Source organism: Corvus moneduloides, chromosome 13 (assembly GCF_009650955.1).
Source record: "Corvus moneduloides isolate bCorMon1 chromosome 13, bCorMon1.pri, whole genome shotgun sequence".
NCBI classification, from domain to species: domain Eukaryota; kingdom Metazoa; phylum Chordata; class Aves; order Passeriformes; family Corvidae; genus Corvus; species Corvus moneduloides.
In genome coordinates, this window is record NC_045488.1 from 15256969 (window position 1) to 15277491 (window position 20523).

General features: G+C 38.6%; 2 protein-coding genes across 4 annotated transcripts in view; one reads left to right on the forward strand and one right to left on the reverse strand.

Annotated features, from left to right (window-relative positions):
• The window catches only part of FAM189A1 (family with sequence similarity 189 member A1), a 114757-nt gene extending 101267 nt beyond the window's left edge, over positions 1–13490 (forward strand). The window contains exon 16 of the transcript XR_004242739.1: positions 283–13490. The gene's annotated coding sequence lies outside the window, so the exon portion shown is untranslated. The remainder of the gene's footprint in view (positions 1–282) is intronic.
• APBA2 (amyloid beta precursor protein binding family A member 2) overlaps positions 1–20523 on the reverse strand; it is a 91118-nt gene that overhangs the window by 12915 nt on the left and 57680 nt on the right. For 2 of the 3 annotated variants that reach the window (XM_032122517.1, XM_032122516.1), the window contains exons 3-8: positions 14572–14652; positions 13363–13399; positions 8477–8622; positions 7117–7152; positions 5465–5551; positions 907–1092 (exon numbers count right to left, since the gene is read on the reverse strand). In XM_032122517.1, the coding sequence (XP_031978408.1) occupies positions 907–1092; positions 5465–5551; positions 7117–7152; positions 8477–8622; positions 13363–13399; positions 14572–14652 (573 nt within the window). The remainder of the gene's footprint in view (positions 1–906; positions 1093–5464; positions 5552–7116; positions 7153–8476; positions 8623–13362; positions 13400–14571; positions 14653–20523) is intronic. The other variant, XM_032122519.1, reaches the window with a different exon arrangement.

The following is a 20523-nucleotide window of genomic DNA, read 5'->3' on the forward strand; positions in this document are numbered from 1 at the left end:
TCTAACATTTAGACAATGCCATTTCTCCTTCACAGGCTTAATTGCTTTAAAATAATGAAAATGGATTACTTAGCTCAAAAATATATGCAACCTCTGAGTTATGACTGTCTGACCCAAAGAACTCCATTATTTTTTAATCGGTATGACAGAAATTATATCTAGAGTTATTCCTATAATAACAGTGATGTTTAGTTCTGCCTCTTACTGTCAAGTTAGAAACAGACAACAAATTCTGCTTTTTCTGTTTTACTGGCTTGGTATATTTTTCCATAAATGTTTTAGGTTGGAGTCCCCTGCTCTGCCACTTCAGCTACAAGTACCTATTTCACTACAAACCCAAACCTGGATATACAACGGCAGTAAAGGAAGGTCATCTTCCTTTGTCACAAGAGGTATGAAATGGCACATCGGCACTTTTCACAACAGTGAAACAGGACGTACAGCAGAGATGTACAGAACTCTATGGGTCTATATAAAAATTCTAATCCATAATCTTTGTTAGGGATGAAAAAAAGAGAACTGAAAAATAAACAGCTGAATGTGTTCCTAAACACCAAAGGATCAAGAGAGTATGTTTGAGAGTATGTTTGAGAGTATGTACAACTACAGGTCAGTAGTCACAGGAAACCAGGACTGGGTAGAGGGCAGCCTTGTGCCAAGGCAGTAGATGTTCTCAGGAACTTGGCTTCAGTTAGAAAGAGGTCCAGAATGGTTCCACCTCATTCCAAGTGTCTGGAGGCACATATGTGTCATTTTGTGCCAACCCACTGGACTACAGGATGTGACAATCCGGGATGAATGATCAGTTTGATATCCCACAGGTTAATTTTGCCCATGAATGGCCATTGACTTCAGAGATCTCTACATGACCTATGTTGTTTAAATAAATTGATTCCATTTACTTACATCCTCTGACTCAAAGACATGGCAGATCATTTTGTACTGTTTCTTTCCCTCCTGGGCACCAGGAGTGGTTTCAATGCAGTCCTGGGAGGCGGATCTGGGCATGCGGCGCCGCGCCATCAGCACCACGATGTTCCCGATGTCGGCGATGTAGGAGATGGTGCGCAGCGCGTGGTCCATCATTGTTTCCTGCACAAAGCAAGGACAAACAAAGCCGTTCCCCATGCCTGCTGCTCTCCTACAAATACTGCAGCTCCCCTCTCCTTGACAGCCTGCTGCTTGAGAAAGACAGAAGCTACAGAAGCACTTCCTATGGGCCCAGACCGGATATTCCCTCGGCAATAGATGGGCCCCAACTCCCAATGGAAGCAGAGTGGCTGTTCAAGACATTGGCTTCAATGGAAGTGTTGCCTGAGCAAATACAGCATGGTGACTACTGTAAAGCAAGAATGAAGAGCTGTGCTACTGTTTTGTATATATTTTCATGCTGTTGGAAAATTATGTTATTTCTTTACACATTTTGCCATTGTAAAGATGAACTGTTCTTAAACAGAAAAGGCACATCTGAAAACTGCTTCTAGCTGGGGTCACCAGTCAGTTTGGAGTTTTTCCAGGATTTTATCTATTGCTCAAACTAGAAACAACCAGAAGCATAATAGTTTTACTGATCAAACTAGTTGAGGATGTGTCCTGACCATCTCTGTCCCTCATCCTGAACAGCTAAAAGCATCCACCAAATTCTGTCTGAATTGGAACAAAAAAATGTGGTATGAGATAGTTCACAATTTTAGTAATTTATATAAGCAGCAGCATTCTTTATATAAACAGCTTGGCACTAGTTTAGCATTAGTTGAACAATTTTCTAAGGTCTAAGGAAGAAGTATTGTTTTTCAAGTCAACAAAAGTAATTGTTTTAGGAATTTCAGTACAATTTAACTTTTCAGAGAAAACTATAAATTATCATTGTTTCTTAGAACCACTTGTCTTGCTGAAGATAATCACTACCCCTAAAATTACTGTAATGATTCTTCTCAGGCTTGAAGTAATGCTTATCCCTAACCTACAAAAAGTAATGATGGTTAAGAGGTGGTTTGGGGAGTGTCTCTAAGGGCTGTGGGTACTCAGGAGGATTTACAGCACTTCTGTCAGAATGGAGAAATGTTTTATAATGGACATCTCTCAGCAGGATGTTGGGAGCTCTGCAGAGATAATTGCTTTTCAGCAGTGTGCACCAAGTATTGTATAAGGGTGTAATCATACATGTAGTGTGCACAAGAGTGAATGCACTGGGAAAATGAAGGCATTTAATCTCACCTGCCAAGAAAGGCTTTCTGCCCATATCATCACATAGAGGTTACTCAAAGGGTTTGGGTTTTTTTTTTTTCCTCTTGTATGGGTGAAAGCAATCATTCCCCCCACCCCTCCCATATTTTTCCTGTCTAATGCACTTACAATTAGGAATAAGGCAAATACTATCTAGTGACTGTAAACATGTGTTTATTTTCTACTTACTTTTTCCTTTCTCACTCCATATTCCATTATACTTTGTCTTCCATTACCAATATCTCTTTTTCACCGCCTCCTTTATTACTTTCCCATAAATCCCTCCACCTCTGCCCATTTGCCTCCCTATTCTTTCCCTTATCCCTTTTCTAGTCCTGTCCATTCCATCCTTACTATCCTTAGATTTGTCCTTAGAAATTCAGCCTCTCTCAGCCTTTTCTGAAACCACTGTTCTCTTCTCCTGTCTAGATCGCCCTTTCTCAGATTCTTTTCCATGCAATTCTTTTAGAATCTTGTTTGTTGCTTCTCTTGAAACCCAAAGAACAGCTGAAGGAGAAAACCTAAGCATTCCTCCAAGCTTTAAAGTGCTGTAGTCCCGTGGGAGTGTGAATTAGACAGCCTAATGAGTCAGGCGATTTTATGGAGCCAATCACGCACCAGAGGCTCTGCACATACACATTTGCGAGCTCTACATCTTTATTTTTCTTTCCTCATTTTCCCAGTTGCTGCACTCCCAGCTTCTCTTCACTGACTGAGCAAGAAGCTGGGAGAGGTTCTGCTAGTTTGCGGCACTGAGTGCAACCCCACAAAGCTGTGGCACAGGGAAGAATTCCTCTCCTGTCAACAAGGCACATGGCCAACCCTAAGGCTGCTCCTACTGCGTCCCTACTACACAGGTGCTCGACTTGGGCTGAACGTATTCAGCAAGTAAATGCATAAGCAACTAAAAAGTGGCAGGGGTGCCATTTCCTAGTGCTGCTGAGGGCAACAGAATCACCACTGCTGGCTCTCTTCCAGCCTGGGAATACACCTGACTGGTGCTGCTCAGCATTTTGAACCTTGCTGCATGTTATTTTTCTGAATGGGAATTTTACATTTTCATTCAGCTGTTACCTCACGTGAGCTATACAACACTACAGATGGGTTAAAACCCATGGCACACTGCATAAATAGGGTTTATGTAATTGATAAAGCCATGAAAGTACAGATTGTCTCTGCCAGCTGCCACCCCAGCTGAAATAGACCCATGGTAATTACGCCAGTCAGGAACTTCACTAGCAGTGAAAAGTGTTACCAAGCCAAAAATGCTAAAAGTCATGGGCATAATTCTGTTACAGCTCTCTGAAAGACACACTGTAAAAAAACCCCAAACAAAACCAAACCAACAAATAAAAAACACCACCAAAACCCCAGGGCAAGCCCTAGAGAGCCTGGAATTAGAACAATTTCCACTATTACTATTTTCATCTGGTTGAACAGCTCAGATATGACACCATTCATCATGGAGCATTGCATTTTGCATCACTACAAATCTCAGGGGATCAGCAGAGTAAGATGACAGTTCCTTTGACAGTGTTTATGGACTACTTCAAAGGACCTTCCCTTTTTATTTTTAAAAGGATTGGTATTCAGCTGAAATGTTGAACTATTTAAAGTAAGAAGAGTGACTTCCACCAAGACTAGTCCTTACTCAGCGAAGAGACCGTACCTATTAACTGCCATACATTCCAACTACAAACTGTAGCTGTTCATTTATCAATAACTGTCTGTAGTCATCTTTACATTGATGATTATGAGCATTTTATTTTCTGCTAATGCAAAAAGTAGTTATCAGCTTTGATAACATAATCTCTGGATGATGCATGTTTACCATGAGGTCAAAAAAAAGGCTGAGCCATAACCAATGGTGGTATTGCTTATGGTGGATGAAATGCAGTTTCAGGATGATTTATGGATGGCAGGTTCTAAATATTGCTGCCCATGTTAAGATGGGCTGTTCCACTTGTCTGGTGCATCTCTTGGGAGTTCTAGTGGCATGTTAAGGATATCTGCTTACATTAAAAGAAAAATAATCCTTTTCCTGGACATACTGTCATTACCCTCAGATTAAAGGATAGTAATGTTCTCCTAAATTTCAGGAAGAAGAAGGTGCTTCATAGTTTCCACTGTTAAAAAACCAAATTATATAACAATTAAAACCAAAACCCTAAATGTAGAGTGCTACATTTATCTTTGCTTAAGTGTCTCCTATCGTTTCAGCTCATTTATTCATTTAGCCATATTTCTGAACTCTGATCTGATACACCAATTTTCAAGTTCAATAACCATTTTCTCTTGTTTGTGAAAATATTGAACAGTACTACACTAGAGAAACATGCTTATGAGTCTCCCTCTGCCCTGTTTCTCTTTACATTGCCACACAGATAGCAATATATCAGACGTAACACCATTCTGAAGTTATTAAGCCTGCTTCTATCTCTTTCATCTAGATCATATAATCTAGAAAATATATGATACTAAAGCCTTATTTAAGTGAAGAGATGACATGTGCTGCTTCTGTGCCATGGACAAATATATTCCAAAATAGAAGAAAACGATTGATTTGACATTATTTACTTCTGACAAAACGTTGTTAAAATTGCCCTTTTCAATGCCTCTCATTAGAATGAAAATTTGAAGACTTTCTGTAAGTATGATCAAAGTTAAGAGATCTTCTGAGATTACTAGAAATTATATGTATTTAGTTGTAAATTCCTCAAAAACTCCTTTTTATGAAGATCACCTCTTGTTGAACATACAAGCATTCCTAGAAGATGAGGCTGATCATTGCTGTGGTCTCCAGATGCTGCTTTTATATGAATGGTTAAGAACTTACCTTAGGCAAGAGGATGGCGATTTATGGAAAAAAATTGAGATTAATTGTTAAAAATGGCAAGATATGAATGGCTAAGTCTAAGCAGAAAATGACTTCCCTGTTGGACTGTAAATCTGGGTTCTGAAACTGTTCCAGAGGAATGGTGTGCATGCGTTCTGAAAGGCTTTTGAATCTTTTTTTAAATTGAATTATAGCTCAATTATAGCAACATGCAGACATCTTCCAACACATTAAATAAGCAAAACTGGTGTTAGTCTTAACGTAGTGGCAATTTTTAGAACAATAGGAGCTCTTTCTGAATACTCAGTACCTGAATTTATCCAGGTTCAGTAGTGTCCCACTAATCGTGTAAGAGCATGGTCTAACTCAACATTATTCTCAAAGAGTTTAAATCCAACTTACCTGTGTGTCTGCATTTAAAACTTTGATTCTCTGTGTGGAGATGAACAGATCCACTTCAGTCAAGGCCTGGGAATCTCCCTCTGAAGTCTAAAAGACAGATACTTTGTTACAATGGGATTTTTAATTTTCTTTTCAGAATGACAAATTCACTGACTGCTTCAAGCATAATGTGATGTGAGGCAACTGCACTTTAAACCACTACAGAGATGGCTATTCAAAGGTGTTTCTAAAGACATGCAAAGAGTACATTTATTGCATAGACAGAGTGAAGCCTACTCTGATTTTCTGGGTAAGAGGGAATTTGGAGTCCGTGGGACTGACAGCTCAAGTATTAAAATTCTCTGTTTATAGCCAAAACAGGAGAAAAAGTATGGCTGTTTTTTCCTCGCTTTCTCACTGATGCACTTCAGTACTTGAGGCACCAGACTTAAAAAAGTAGGAGAACTGAGAAAGTGACTTAGGCCCCATCAGCTGTTTAGCCCTTGCTGCTTTCAGTGAGCTCACCAAAAAAAGTGCAAACTGATGCTCAGTACTGTGGTGGGGTTTAGGACTTTTTTTTTTAATAGCTTTTTTGTTTTTTTCCTAGAAAATAAAGAACTGAGCACTGAACTAATGTTTCTGTCATATCACAGAAAGACATCAGGTGACTTTTAGACCACAACTTCTGAGCACTGCTCGCTAGGGAAACACTTCCATACCCCATCAGAGGGCACGGTCACAGAGTAAGAGGGATTACAGTGCAATGCCACACTCCAAAGTGTGAGTCCTGGCTCTGTCCACGTGGCAAAGCAGCTGCTACCTCTCACTGAAGCGTTGTCCAAGAGCTGCCATAATTCTCTAGTCCAGCAGGAACATATGTGGTCCTCCAGGCTGCTTGGCCACACAGCACCACTGCAACGGGTACCGAGCAGCACCTGTGGCAGCGGCCTCAGAATGAAATGGCCACAGATTGTCTCAGCCTGGGCTAAAGCCAGGCACCAGTCTCCAGGTCAGACACTGGCTCATGATGAGAATGATGTATTTTCTATTCTTTTTTGGAGTTATAAAGGCTTAACTATGCCTACAATTCATTCGGATTAATTTTATTTGAATTATCTTACAGCAAAATACAAAGCAAGCACATACTTTGGCAGAGACTACTTGTATTGCTTCCATCCTTTTGGTGGTATTTTTGTCAACTGTATTTAGTTATCTGAAATATTGTTTTTAACTGAGTGCAATGTTTCCTATATGAATTGTTCCAGCTACTATGTGGTGAATTTATTTTGGTTTTAAATGTCAACAATAATTTAATAAATATACAGTAAGTCACAAGCACAGGAAATACATACATCTTACTGCTTTGGTTAGTAAAATCAAAATAAGCATTACATTCAAAAAAAAACCATCTCCCAGATAACAATGGCTGTACATCTGGAGTAAACAAATCACAGGTATTCAACAGGAGAAGGGCAGCAGACAGGCACTCCAGCAAATGAACAATGAAGAAAATGAGTTCATTTTACTCCATTCACTATTCTACTGTGGACCAAAGAAGAAACCAAAATGACAACTTTATGAGGATCTGTAATGAAAGACATGACACTCCATGGAAAATAAGGACAACAAAAATGTAAGTAAACATTAGCATTCAAGAAAAACAGTTTACACACCGCTTTTTTCTTGATTTTAGCCGCCTTTTGCATCCTCTGAGGAGTAGCATAAAAAAAAGATGCAGACAGATGTACACACAGGGAAAGAGAAAAGACAGTGTGGGAAGTCAGGGAAACTTTTCGACTGTGAATCCAGACTGCTGAAAATTAAAAAATTGGGAGCAGTGGGAGAAGGATGTGCAAGAGGGAAAGATTTGTTTATACCTTATGCAGTTCTCAAGCATACTTGGATTTCATGGAGTTATGCACATTGACAATTGATTACAAAAGAATCGGTACCAAAGTGTTGTCTGTTATCAGCTGCTCCCAACACTTATCCTGCCAAATTTACAGCAGTCAAAAATGGCAGCACGTGCATCTTAAACCCAAGGTTTTCTCTCCACGCTCATCACACATCTGCATGTAACTGTTGAGCAAAACATAGCTCAAGCTCCTTGCCATGACTATCTGGAGTAGTCAAGTACCACTGACAGAGGAGGGTTGGTATTAATATACAAAAGTTTTTAGGGAGTTAATTGCAATCAACAATTACTTACTGTAGCTTGAGATATCACAATATACTAAACAGAAAGTGGAAGGTTTGGAAAGTTTAAAGAACTGGACCTTTCCTGCATTCCATTTCTTTCTAAATGCTAAATCAATCATCAGTCATGACAATCTCTTGTAAGTGGCCTTTCCAAACTATTTCCTTCAAAACCATGCAATTCTTAGCAATTAATATTTCATTGACTATGCACATACTTTTTCTCCTAGCATAAAATCTGCCACTAACCATGTGTTTATTCAGATGAGGTATTTACAGCAAAGGCACAGTAACTTCTAAAATAAATATCTCCTACTTGGATTCTTAACCAAAACTATTTTCTTCACACAGCTCTATGAAGCAGTCTACGGTATAATATTTAAAAGACGTTGTTCACTGTAAATAACACCAAATCCAAACACAATAGTAATGAATATTCTTGTCCTAAAAAATAATAATGTAAGTAATAATATTGAGACTAATTTTCTCAATTTGTAGTAAGTTAAAGGAAGTAATAACAAAAGGGTAAAACCACAGTCAAACAAATATCCCGTGCTTTGCCACTGGAATATTTTCTAATTGCAATCTGCAATTTGTCTTTCATAGTTGAATTTGTTATACAGCTTCCAAAAAATTTTGAATAGACTCTGGAATAATTTATATTTTGCTGTATGTATTTTTACAGCAAGCACTGGAAACTAATGGTATTTACAGTACTGATCTGTACTTACCCAAGTGCACCTCAGCAGAGGTTTGAGGCTGCGGATCCCGCACCATTCAGGGATCAGCTGTCAAAGGATCAGAGAGAGTATTCTACAGCCCATAAACATCCCCTACCTTGACACGACTCACTGCCTCCTGGGCCTGCATCATTCTGATGTTTTTGGAAGGGTTGCGCTCAGACAGCAGCTGTGTGGAGCCCAGGTAATTGGCTGCAAAGATGATTCCATCAATGAGGTCCTCAGGTTCACAAGGTCCTGGAACTGACAGGAGACGTTTACAGTTACAGCCTCTCAAAGGAGTGGGGAGATGAGAAATTGAATAAGGGATATTGAGGCTTGAACAACCTTTCTAATGCTAGGACTGTGTTCACCATCCTCTTTGTTCAGCTGTTAAGCTTTACATCCAACTTGATTAGATCAACAGTAAAGAAAAGTCATTCCAGAGTTTGGCTGAAATCTCTTGATGGCGAACATCTTTTATTCCTCAACAGTTTTATAAAAGAAATGTGCTTTGAGCAAGATCAACTTGCCCACCTTTTAATGCATTTTTTTTTTAGTATAAAAATCTGGTGTGAGGATAAAAAGGGGAATGTTAATTTTAAAAAAAAGTTTGTTGTTCAGTGTTCAATTTATTTATAATCAAGTCAATGTGGAAGATTATTATGTGAAAAAGAAAAAAATATATGGGATGCTATGCTGATTAAATGTACTGAAATAGTAGTTTGCACATTTATCTTTTAGTGAGCTTTCCTATCCTTCATTTTCCTATTCTAATTTAGCAAAAGTCTTCCACCAGAATATAAACATGATTAAAAGAAGTGACTTTCCTCTTTAAGCAGTGTTGCTGACACTTATTCATCCCTGCAGATCTCAAGTCCACCTGCCAGAAATCTCAACCCCCAGCAAAAACCCACAGTCTTCGTAATTCAGTACTCAAGGTATATGAATACACAGATATATATTTATACCAGTCCTGTACTCTTCAGAGACCTGAGATTAACTAACAGTGCTCACACAAATTGGAGTTACTTGGTTTGCTATCAAACACCATTGTTTTAAACTTCAAAAGGATAATTATGTACCAGAGAACACATTTTATTTGGATCACATCTGTACAAATCCAGTAACAGTTTAGATATTCATTGTAACTCAGAATAGAATTCTGTGGAATTTAAAAATTTTGAAGTATTGGGAAAGTGTAAAAAAATATCTTGACAATCTCCACTGGAAGTACGAAAAACCCTCAAAAGAAATCCTTGAGAAGCCAGTAATTTAGAAGTCACTGAAACTCTTCATAAAGGCCAAGTCTTTCAATACCTCAAAAAAACCAATCCTTGTTCTTGCAGCCTTAATTCACTAAAAGAAAACAGAGAAAAATGAAAATTCCACAGGAAACTCTGGTCCTGTATGGCTGCTTTTCTTTGCTTACATCTTTGTACCATTAGGTTTTTCAGTGGATGGATGGTGTATTTTGTATGGTGCCATATTCATATGTCTCTTCAGGTCTAAAACTTCGTCTCGTACATCTGTACTTCTTCCAGCATGAAACAAAATACTAATGTTGCATCATACTGACATCTTTCAAGGGCAGCAGAGAGGGAAATTAATTAACAATGTGAATTTAATGTTAAGTTTGCAAAACTTCATTAGATACCTGCATCAACACGCTCACTCAAAATTAAAGCAGCTTTAATTTTGTTTTCTTTCATTCACTCAGGCTAAGTAAATGAGGCTAAATTGAATCGATTGCTTTAACTCTGAAATAGGCTTACCCACATGTTTAAATCAGTTTAAGTAAACTCCCTTAGTAGGTAATTTAGATTAATTTCCTTGAAATGTTTTGTGTCTGAAGACAAGTAAAACTGCAATTCTCTGTGCAAATTCTCATACAATCATTACTACATCAAGCAAAATGCCCAGGGTATCTTTGGCATCTGTGTAACCCATGGATGCTACAAAGAAAACAACAATTTCTTCTCATGCCTTGGCTGTTTGGTGACAGCAATGGTGTTTTTAACTAATTTGTATGAAAAAATTCTTGAGCATGGAAATAACCTAGGGTGTTAAGCAACTTTATAATCCTAATTTTATTTATTTGGATTCCTTAAAGACCGGGGCTTTTTTGGTTGGATGTCATCACATCATCTCTTCATAGCTTTAAAAAATTATGTTTTGCAGAATCATTATACTAGCAACAAAGTCAGCTACATAATGTATAAGTCAACAGCATGCAGAAAATGCTTACAGCAGTAGATAATACAGAACAAAAAGACCAAAAAAAAAAAAAGACATGTTGGGCAGAAAACATTTTCAACATACATTTCCCATCATGAAGGCAATGTAAGCAACTGTCAGGTAAAACAAGACATCACTTGGAAGGATGGAATAGTACTGAAAATTGCCAGGGTCAAATTAGGTCACCTGGGTGTTTTCTTCCTTATCTCTGTCTGCTTTAAATAATGCAAAAATGCAGACTTGGCTGAGGTCCCAGCTCATCAGAGCACTTAAGCATGCCCCTGACTGCAAGCATGTGTAAAGGCTTACTGATGAAGAAGGGAAGCAGGAATGGGTTTCAAACGTGAAGGTTAGTTTGATGTGAGCAAAGATTGGAATTTTATGTTGACTATTGGTGCTTAAATATTAGATAACTATTTCTGAAAAATCTAACTGCAAATTTCTGCACTTACCAAGGCAATAGAGATTACTTGGTTTTCTGCTGATCTACTACTGTAACAAGTACAAAGATATTTCTAGACTAAGCAGACTAGGTCCAAACATTTTAAAATTAACATTTGTATTCATTAAATAGTAAAAAAAGAAAACAAAAAAATTCATTAATTCAGCATAACTAGATTCATTAATCTGATAGGAATGCATTTTTACACCTATCTAAAATAATGTAAACAAGGATTCAGACAGTATTTAGAGACTGCACTCTGAGCACAGTTCAGTTTCCTCTGAACTATCACACTCCATGAAGTCCCCGAGACCGTGGGACGTGTGGCACCGCAGCAGATTTTGCATAAGGAGTAAATGGACACAGGGCGTAAGTCACCTTTCAGAATGTCCATCTACAACTTCCATTTTCTGACTGATTTCGTTGCTTCATCAAGCTTGTTACTGTGTAAGAGAGTAAGAATTATGGTGATAGGACAGAGTGCAGAAAAGCCAGAACCACTGAACATAGAAGTAATTACTACTACGAGCATGTAGTTGTACTACTACTGAAACAATTCTAACAGCAAAGGACATTTGCTTTTAGACATTTGCAAAACACATTTCCAATATTTTTGGGCCTGTTATCATTCAATATGGTAGATGGTAAGTCCTTTTTTATATTCACAATGGCATATGGAAAATATTATGTATTACTAGAAACATAGACATAGCTACTGTAGTTAAGGAGTCATGCTGAAAGTGCTTTAAAACTGAATAGGAATATAACCAGAATATGGTTGTGGTATTGCTGTCAAAGCTCAGGGAACAACAGCAGCGTTAGCTGGCAGAATCTTTTCTTATGTCCAGAAGGGTCCAGTGCTTTTTGGGACTCCACATACAAATTAATAATAGAAACTGTATTTTTCTTTGAATTCAGAAAGCAGTCATGTAAGTTATCATAAGCTCCTAGTGAGGCATGTATTTATTTGTATTAGACAATGCCATATAATACCTGCAATAGAAAAAGCCTAATAGACAGCTTATCCTCACATACTGTGCCACTACAGAAAAAATCAGAGAAAGCAAAATGATTGAACTAAAAAAAGGTATTATATTATGTAAAGGGTATCCTGACCCCTTTCCAACAGAGTAGTGAGCTGGCTGGTATGTAAAGAAAAAACCATAACCTTTTATCCCAGTAAAATTAAAATGTGTAGCTGTATCTGCAGCACTGTGAGGGAGGAATTGTCTCACCCGCTTTAAAGTTCTGTGCATGCTGGCCTTGCTTTATGCTTGTCCACTATACAATCAGCAGATACTTATTACAAAGCATCAGCTTGCTTTCTTGTCTCTGCCACCCTTGAGGAATGCATTTCAATTTACCACTATTTAGCGCCTGTTAGCCAGTACATGCCAAGTGTTCGGTGTAATGTCCCTCAGATGTCAACCTGAAGGGACAATCTTTGAACTTTCCATTTGTTCTGTTTCTTAAACTACTGAAAATAGAAAATGCTTGTCAAGATGGTGAGATCAGGGAATAAAAGAAAAATGTGTTGGACATCCTAATATTATTCTAAATTGCATTAAGTTTTCCCTGAGTTTAGAATGGTATTAGAAATTAAGTTTTTTGCATCCTTTTAAGGTTTCTATTGTGTGTGTTCATGACAGATCTAAGGTATCGGATGCTTGAAAGTGTCCTACTGTCTTTTCTGACTTTATAGTGTAGACATTTTCTTTGCAGGAAGAGTGGCATGCATTTTCCCTATAAAAGTTCTTCAGCTGTCAGTGAATCAGAGAATGATCATGTTTTTCAGTACAATCCTATTTTATTTCTGTCCACCTTCTTGTGTTAATAAATTGGCTTATTTTCTTCAACCAGAATATATGTAATAGCACTCAAAAGAGATTGAAGAAACATGTGAAAGCTTTGCTCTCCTGAACAGCGGGTTGGATTACCATTGTTCGGTCAGTTCAGGAGGACCTTTCCATTTGTGCTGACAACTGAGGTTCCCAGAGTGCAATAATGGGCCCTGAAGAATACAGTACTCTTATGTGTTCATAAATCTCCTGCTGGGGCCCACGGTTACACCCTTTTTAACCCCTTCCAGATTTGTAGCTGCTCTTCATTTTCACCTGAATCCTTCTGGGAGCTCTATCTGCTCCTCCTTTTTATCACCACTAGGCTCCCATTGCCATGGGGAGGGTGAAAATGTTAAATACTTCCATACTTCTCAGCTGTATTTTCTTGGGTTTGACTGGTTTTTAGAAGTGTGATCATTTCTATATATTAAAGGATTTGCTTCCACTTTATCCTAATTTAACTATGGATGATGTCAAACTTACCATCAACAAAACTTGGAAAGGAAGACACTTTCTTTGTCTGTTGAGAAATAAAAATGGTATAGCTGTAACAAAATAACTTTCACACAATGAAGTGAATTCTTATATTTAAACAGCTGACCACTGTCACATAGCCACTGTTTAGCACACTGAACACATTACATGACAGTCATTAACCCAGCCTAACTGTTACAGAGTGCTCTGTACTTGGAGTCTCAAAGTATTTTAAGGTCCCACCAGACAAAAAAATAAGGGAGGCAGGGGGAAGACCATAAAAATGGCTTAGGAGGTAAGCTGTCAAATAAGCAAAAGAAACCAGCAATTCCCAATATAATCAATTGCCTACTAGATCACACTGCCTATTAGTGATATCCCAAATTTCCAATAAGGAACATTTAACAATGTTTTACAAAGAAGATTCTGGGTCAGTGAATTAAAAGAACTGTCCCTGACTGCTCAGTACATAGAATTACACTTAATCTTAGCTGGGGCCACAACAGTGCTCTTTTTATGCTACTGTCCCTAGTCTCAATAAACAGATACAGTCCTTCCATTCTTTGTCTTTAGCCAGCCTCCTCAGTCATTCCCATTTCCAGGAAAGAGGCTGATTTCTCCATTATGGGAAAAGGCTTTAGAAATGTGCCTCTTCGTTAATACAACAGGCTACAGGCTAAATATGTTATGGTTTTGAGATAAGAGACTTCTGCTTCTAAGTCTCAATTTCATTTCACTGTGTCTAGCCCCAAGCATAACTCATTCTGCGTTCTCAGATATCTTCTTTCCTCCAGTCTTCAGTGACAAGAGCAGGTCTGTCTATCACTCTGTCTCTTCACAGCTGACTAAGCCAGGACTGACACTGGGAGGGGGAGGGGAAGGAATGGAAGCAGAACATTATTTTTTTTGATGACACTTTTGCACTCCAATAATCCAAAAAGAGAACTTCTGAAGTGTTCTCCCTATTCTGTATGTCATCAGAAAATTTTAGGCTTGAGTACATGCCATAGACAGTTACATAAAATGAATGAGGCAGCAAAAATTCATGCGTATAGTTCAGTCTTTTCAGAGTAGGCAGATATGGTATTTATTGTCAGTTCAGGAAAAGAAACAGAGCCTAAGTCTGCGTGTGTGAGGGAGAGGACTGACAATGTGAGGCCTGCTCTCCCTGCTGCTGCAGGAAGCCAGGCAGCACACGTGGCAGCTCCAGGTACGTACCTCGGGGGGATTGTTATTGTCAAGTGGGCCATTGAGGTCTGAACGCTGCTGCTTCCTGGGCTGCTCTAAACCATTGCACATCTGCAAGAAAAAAGAAAGGATTTCAGATCCTTTTGTTTTCTGAAAAGCTTCAAAACAAAGTAGAGATTTCAGTGGAAGTCAATGGTGGAAAGATAATCAGAAAATTTTCACCAGATTAAATTTCAGTAAAAATTCACAAAACATTAACATATGAGAAACTCTATTTAACATGTTCTCCATTACTTATCTGTAGTTATTTATGTACAATCAATATTCATTACTGGTACTGAAATATAATGTGATGTAGCAGTCGGAATTTCCTACTGTAATTTAGCAAATATCGGTTTCATAGAAAAATGTTAAGCTGTTTAATTATAATAAAATATCTACTTTGATGTAAATAATAGGATGTTTCAATTATCATTAAGTAGCAGTTAAAGTACTGATTTAAATTTATTTTATGTTAATGCAAATTTTTCACATGAAATTAAGTCAAATGCTAATGTGTTCAAATAAGTCAGAAAGCAAAGTCAGAATTTTCAAATGGGCTTATTCTCAGTATTGGACACAATCAAAACAGCCCTAATGGCCATCTCTGATCTGAAAAACAGAATTCTAGCACTTCATGTAGGATCCTGTGTTTGTGGGAGATAGATACTTCATGGCATCTCCTTCCTTGTAGCCAACCAAATCTACAGGATACTGGCAGCAGAACCTCAGGCTTCAGAAGAAATGTAAAAGAGAAAATATAAAATCTTACACAAAGAAAATACTAAGTCTTTTAAACTACAGAACATTCCTTTTTTCCTGTTCCAGTAATGTCAGGGGCAGAATTTCTTTTCCAGACCTGACCCAAGTCACACAAAACCAGCACCCGACATGGAGAGTGCCCATGTCCCGTACATACCAAGAAAGTGAGGTTTTCATGGCTCAGATTTTCAGTGTTAGAAATCTGGAAAACCAAGGTGGTTTATGGAACAAATTTTTATGGTTTTCCCTTTTTTCTTAGTTTCTCCGTTATGTATAAAAATGAAGGCCTAAATGCCACTGCCATTGTAAATCTTCAGAAATAAAAACTTGTATCAATAATTGTGCAAATGGAAACCACTGAGGATTATTTGAAAGGGCCAGCCTGAATGTTAAATGGGAATGTAACTCCTTGGCTTCTGACCTTCAAATGCAGTATGTAGCTGCAGGCAAAGAAAGCCTTTATGTTCACCTTTAGACAAATTATTCCCCATTATGAATATTTAGTCAGCAGAACAAAATATGCTAATGAAGCAGGCACATTAGAGCTCAGTAATGACAATTGTCAGGTAAGACAACATACACAAAGCAAAGATTCACCCAAGTAGCAAGCAGGACTTTAAGAAAGAAAAGACTATACTGAGATATTCCCTGACTTGGGAAACTCACCATATCGCTGCTTATAAACACTGTTCTCTTTGAGACAAGACAAATCTAATTATATTTCATGGCTAAACTAACAGGGAGCAATCTGTGTTGATGTGCACTGAAATACATTAATGAGGTAAACAAATATCTAGAAGACTTTAATAAAACAAGCATAATAATCATACATTATTCCCTAAAGTAGCAGGATTTAGATCAAGTATCCTTTAAGCAGGGATTATGACATGGCCACAATGAAGATACATTAAACTGTAAACACTGACAGCAAATACTTTATGTACAACAGAACGTCAGTATTTTTAAAGCTCTGTCAGTTCTGATTACCACACACTTGACTGAACTGAAAATGCACCTGCATGTAAAGAAATAATTGTCTGCTTTTGTAAGCATCACCTGGGTGCTGTAACATTGAAACAGGTTGCTGCCTCAAATCTGCCATCTCAATGGATTTATTCAGCCCTGGGGGTCATAATGCCAATTGTGCTCTGTGGTAATTATTGCACATTTAAATCCACACAGTCCGAATAAAAAATCTGGCTAAACATTTGGATAGCTTCTCTGTTTTGATTTATACAGAGGTTTCACATAAAAATGTCATATGATATGTGATATGTCGTGTGATTTACTGGAACTCTTATTTTCAGGATTTCAGGAATATGAAAAAAGCTGACTTGTTCCCAGTCATGTATGTATGTCAGTCAGTCTTTATGTTGTTACTGTGTACTTCCTGGTTCCAAAGAGAAGCCTAAGCAGAATTCACAATGAGTTGGGATCAATCACACCACATCTACAAGGAACATAACCAATGTTTTTTCTTACTATTTGGTGTCTGAAAATGAATTATTTTTTCCCTCAGAGTTTTGTCCATGTGTTTAGGAGCCCCAGACTCATTAGGCGGAATCTCAGGTACAAAGAATTCATCCATTTCTTTTAGACACATCTGTGCAAACATTATGTTCCACCTCTGGCTGATCCATTAACACTTTGCTATTTAAGAAGGTCGTGATGGGGAGGGAAGGGTGTCACTGTGAGCACTTCTGCAAACAAAACTGACTGTAATATCACATTACTGAGATCTTCCCAGCTTTGGAGGTAGCACAGCCCAGAGCAGCATCCCATGTAAGGGGAGCTGTGCCTCTCTCAGACTTTCTGTGCCCAACAACTGCCTGGAGAAGGAAGTACAGGGAGAAGGGCTTCCCTTTCACTCCAGAAGACTTACAAAGGACAGAACTATGCAGAGTAGGCATAGCTGCATCTCCCATCCACAACTACAAACAATGTAGTCTTGGACATATGAAAGGAGATGCTTCTAGACCAAGGATGAAGGGACTATTTTGAAGCTCCTTTATGGAATCATTTTTAGAAAATATAAATTCTGATATTCATTGGGGCTGAAAATTGGTTCATACTCCTAAGTGATCTGACTAATGTGAAGTAAATTATCATACTCGGTACTTGCTTTCTTCATGTTTCTTATAGAGTTTCCAATTTATGTTGCTGATTTGAGTGTTACGACAGCTGGAAAAATTACGTGAGGGCAACACTTACAAGATACTATAATTAGTTTATACCCTGGCTTGCAATTAAGAACAGGACCTAAAACTAAACCAAAAATTTGGAATTGACTGCATACTAACACAGGGGCACAGCTACGTTAAAAGTCTCTCACCCTAGGATAAATTCTGATAAAAGATTCTGTAATGCAAGGATATAAAAATATTACAGGTGTAGTGTTATTAATACTTTTGCCTCTTGAGCAAGTACTGAGGTAGTGTCCAGCATGTGAAGGAACATGAAGCAGCAGAAAATGTCATTTTTAGGCTGAGAGGAAAATCAGACTCTACTTATTTGAGGTCACTGAAGCACCTGTGGAAATCTTTCCACAAGCAGCCTGAAATTCCACCCATGCCCTGGCCAGCCCTGTCCTGATGGTTAATTACCAGGCCTGGGGCCACATGGGGCCTCCTCGCACCAATCTTGCAGGGCCCCTCCCAGGCACCCAGACCACCTTTATAACCCCTTTCTGCAGCATGAAGTTTCTTTCGGCTGGAGGTGGGGGCTGGCGAGGAGTGAGTTCTGCTCTTCTGTTAACACCTGGCTGTTGCTCCAGTGTGAGCTGTTTGGCTTGTCAGTCAAACACTCATGTCACCAACACTGGTCCTCATCACAGCTGCTGCCTGTGGTGCTCAGCACTGATGAAGCACTTTCCTACTGGGGAACATTCTCCTGGAAAGCATCAGGTTAGTCCTTTCTCTGATTTATTCAGAATTTGTCTGAGAGAAGAGCTCAAAGGCATGGTAATGCTTTATTATTATGTTTAAACATTTGAATAATGAGCCTTATGTTCCACACCTTCCTATCTCTTTAGTAGCAATGCTGTTTAGCATTAGCAAATAATGTGTTCAGAGACCAGTGTACTGGCTTATATATTCTGTAACTCATCTTGAAGATGACTAAGTGTTTTGGAAAATATATGTTCTGTGGTGGGTTCCAGTTGAAAAAGGGTCCTTGTGGTAGGCTCTAAGGAAAAAAACCCAGCCTTCTTGGGGAAGAGATGCTTTGTGGTAATCTGACAAAATTGTTGCTACTTGTTACACAAGTAAACCTGTAGACCTGACTGACCTTTCATCCAGGTTTATTGTCCCTCTCTAGAACAAAACCAAAGCAGATGGGTATTATGTTTGCTACTTAGGGACAAAACCTCCATTTGTAGTTTCTGTGATGTGTTGTTTTCTGCAGTTTATCATTGGGTGATGTAACTCAATGATACCTCAAGGCGTACCCCAAGGTACATCTCTTTAAACGAAGAGCTGGTAGCCTAGTATGAAGTCTATTATGGCAGTGCTATTCCTATTAAATTGCACAAGTGAAATAACCTCCCTCCTGACGGATGTTGATGTGTAGTGGAACGGCCTAATGTACCTTCCTGACACTGCATTAGTTATTATTAACATTGGTAACATTGTCAGGAGGAGCAATATGGCCCAGCAGGATACTCTTACGAAGACTCTGAATGAGGCAGCTCTTGCCTAGCTGAAGGTTTTCTGATTGTCATCACAGGAAAAAAGGTCAGACTTCACACTCTTCTCTCACAAAGATTCCACTACTTATGTGTTAATTTAGTGATGGTGCTAGTACAGCTCAGGAGTGAAGAGAAAAATATTTCTGAGGAGTAGTTACAACCAAGCAAGTCAAGTTTAGGAAAAGAGGAGACAGAGTAAGTTGAGAGATCTAAGCATTCCACAGAATGATTTCAATACTCTATCAAATTTCAGTAGACATTAAAATAATTGCCAATTTATTTTTATCACCTCAAAGAACCATTCTTATATTCTTTTGTCCTTGTGTATATTTAAAACTGAGAACCAGCCATTATGAGTTTCACAGGAACAGCTCTGCTGAATTCTTAGGGAGATGTAATTAGGAGCACGTGCTGCCTTCTGATTTAAACTTCCTGAGAAGACTTTGTCACTAATGCATCTTTAGGTAACAGACATTGATCTTGCTCTCTACTGGTGTCAGGAGCTGATTGCTAAAAGTCTGTGGCTCGGCCAATTAGCACAGAGAAACTGGTTTTGTTTGGACTGTTTAGCACTTCTCAGTAAGTGCTTGGTAAGTTTGGGAACTGTTTAATAGTCGTGCCCCACAGCTGCTTAGAACACACAGGAGAATGCAGAAACCTGTTTTAATGCTCTTCATTTACACCCATTTGTGTTTTCTACAAGCTGCTCTTGAATGCATCCCATAACACTCAGACCAGCTTCCAGCAAGACAGTCCTAAGATACACATTTTCCAAACTATCATCTTAGTTTCCTCACACTGTTCTAAAGGTGAAATCTTTTACAGCCAAAAGACTCCTAGATTTGGACTCTGCATCAGCAGAGCACTGTGCCCATGCTGAGAGAAGGAAACAAATATTTGTGTCAGTACTGAGCTCTACCAGCACAGGCAAGGAAAACACAGTAGCAGCATTGACATGTGCAAAGCTGTTGGAGGGAGAAAAAGAGATGAAAAAAATATGGCTTTGTAAAATTTTCTTTTACAAATTTTTGTAGGGATCTTTTATGTGTCTTTGGATGTCTATGTTGAAGACATATAAGGACACAGCCTATAGGAATGTTGTGAAAGCAGACTACTGCTGCAGGAGCTTGTGGTGTCCCTACTAGGGCAGTTTGTACAAGCATATTTGGTTAGGTTCTCAAAGGTATGCCAGTGTTACGAAAGAATGATTGAGAAATGAGAAGCAGTAGGATTCAGTGTCACAGGCAGCATCATTCAAAAGCAGACTTCCCTCTGAGGCCCTCCTTTGATAGGAGGGAAATTTCGTGGCAAATTCCTGTTTCTTCAAAAGGGTGTAGGTGGGGCAGGATGTTGGTGCTGTTAAAAACATTTTCTTTTACTGTTAGTAAACAGATTTGCTTGAACAAGGTAGGAGAGAACACATTCTCAGGAGTCTGAAATCTGCCTAGAGTAGACATTAGGAACAAAGGCTGATTAAATTATCAGTGCTCTAGTAT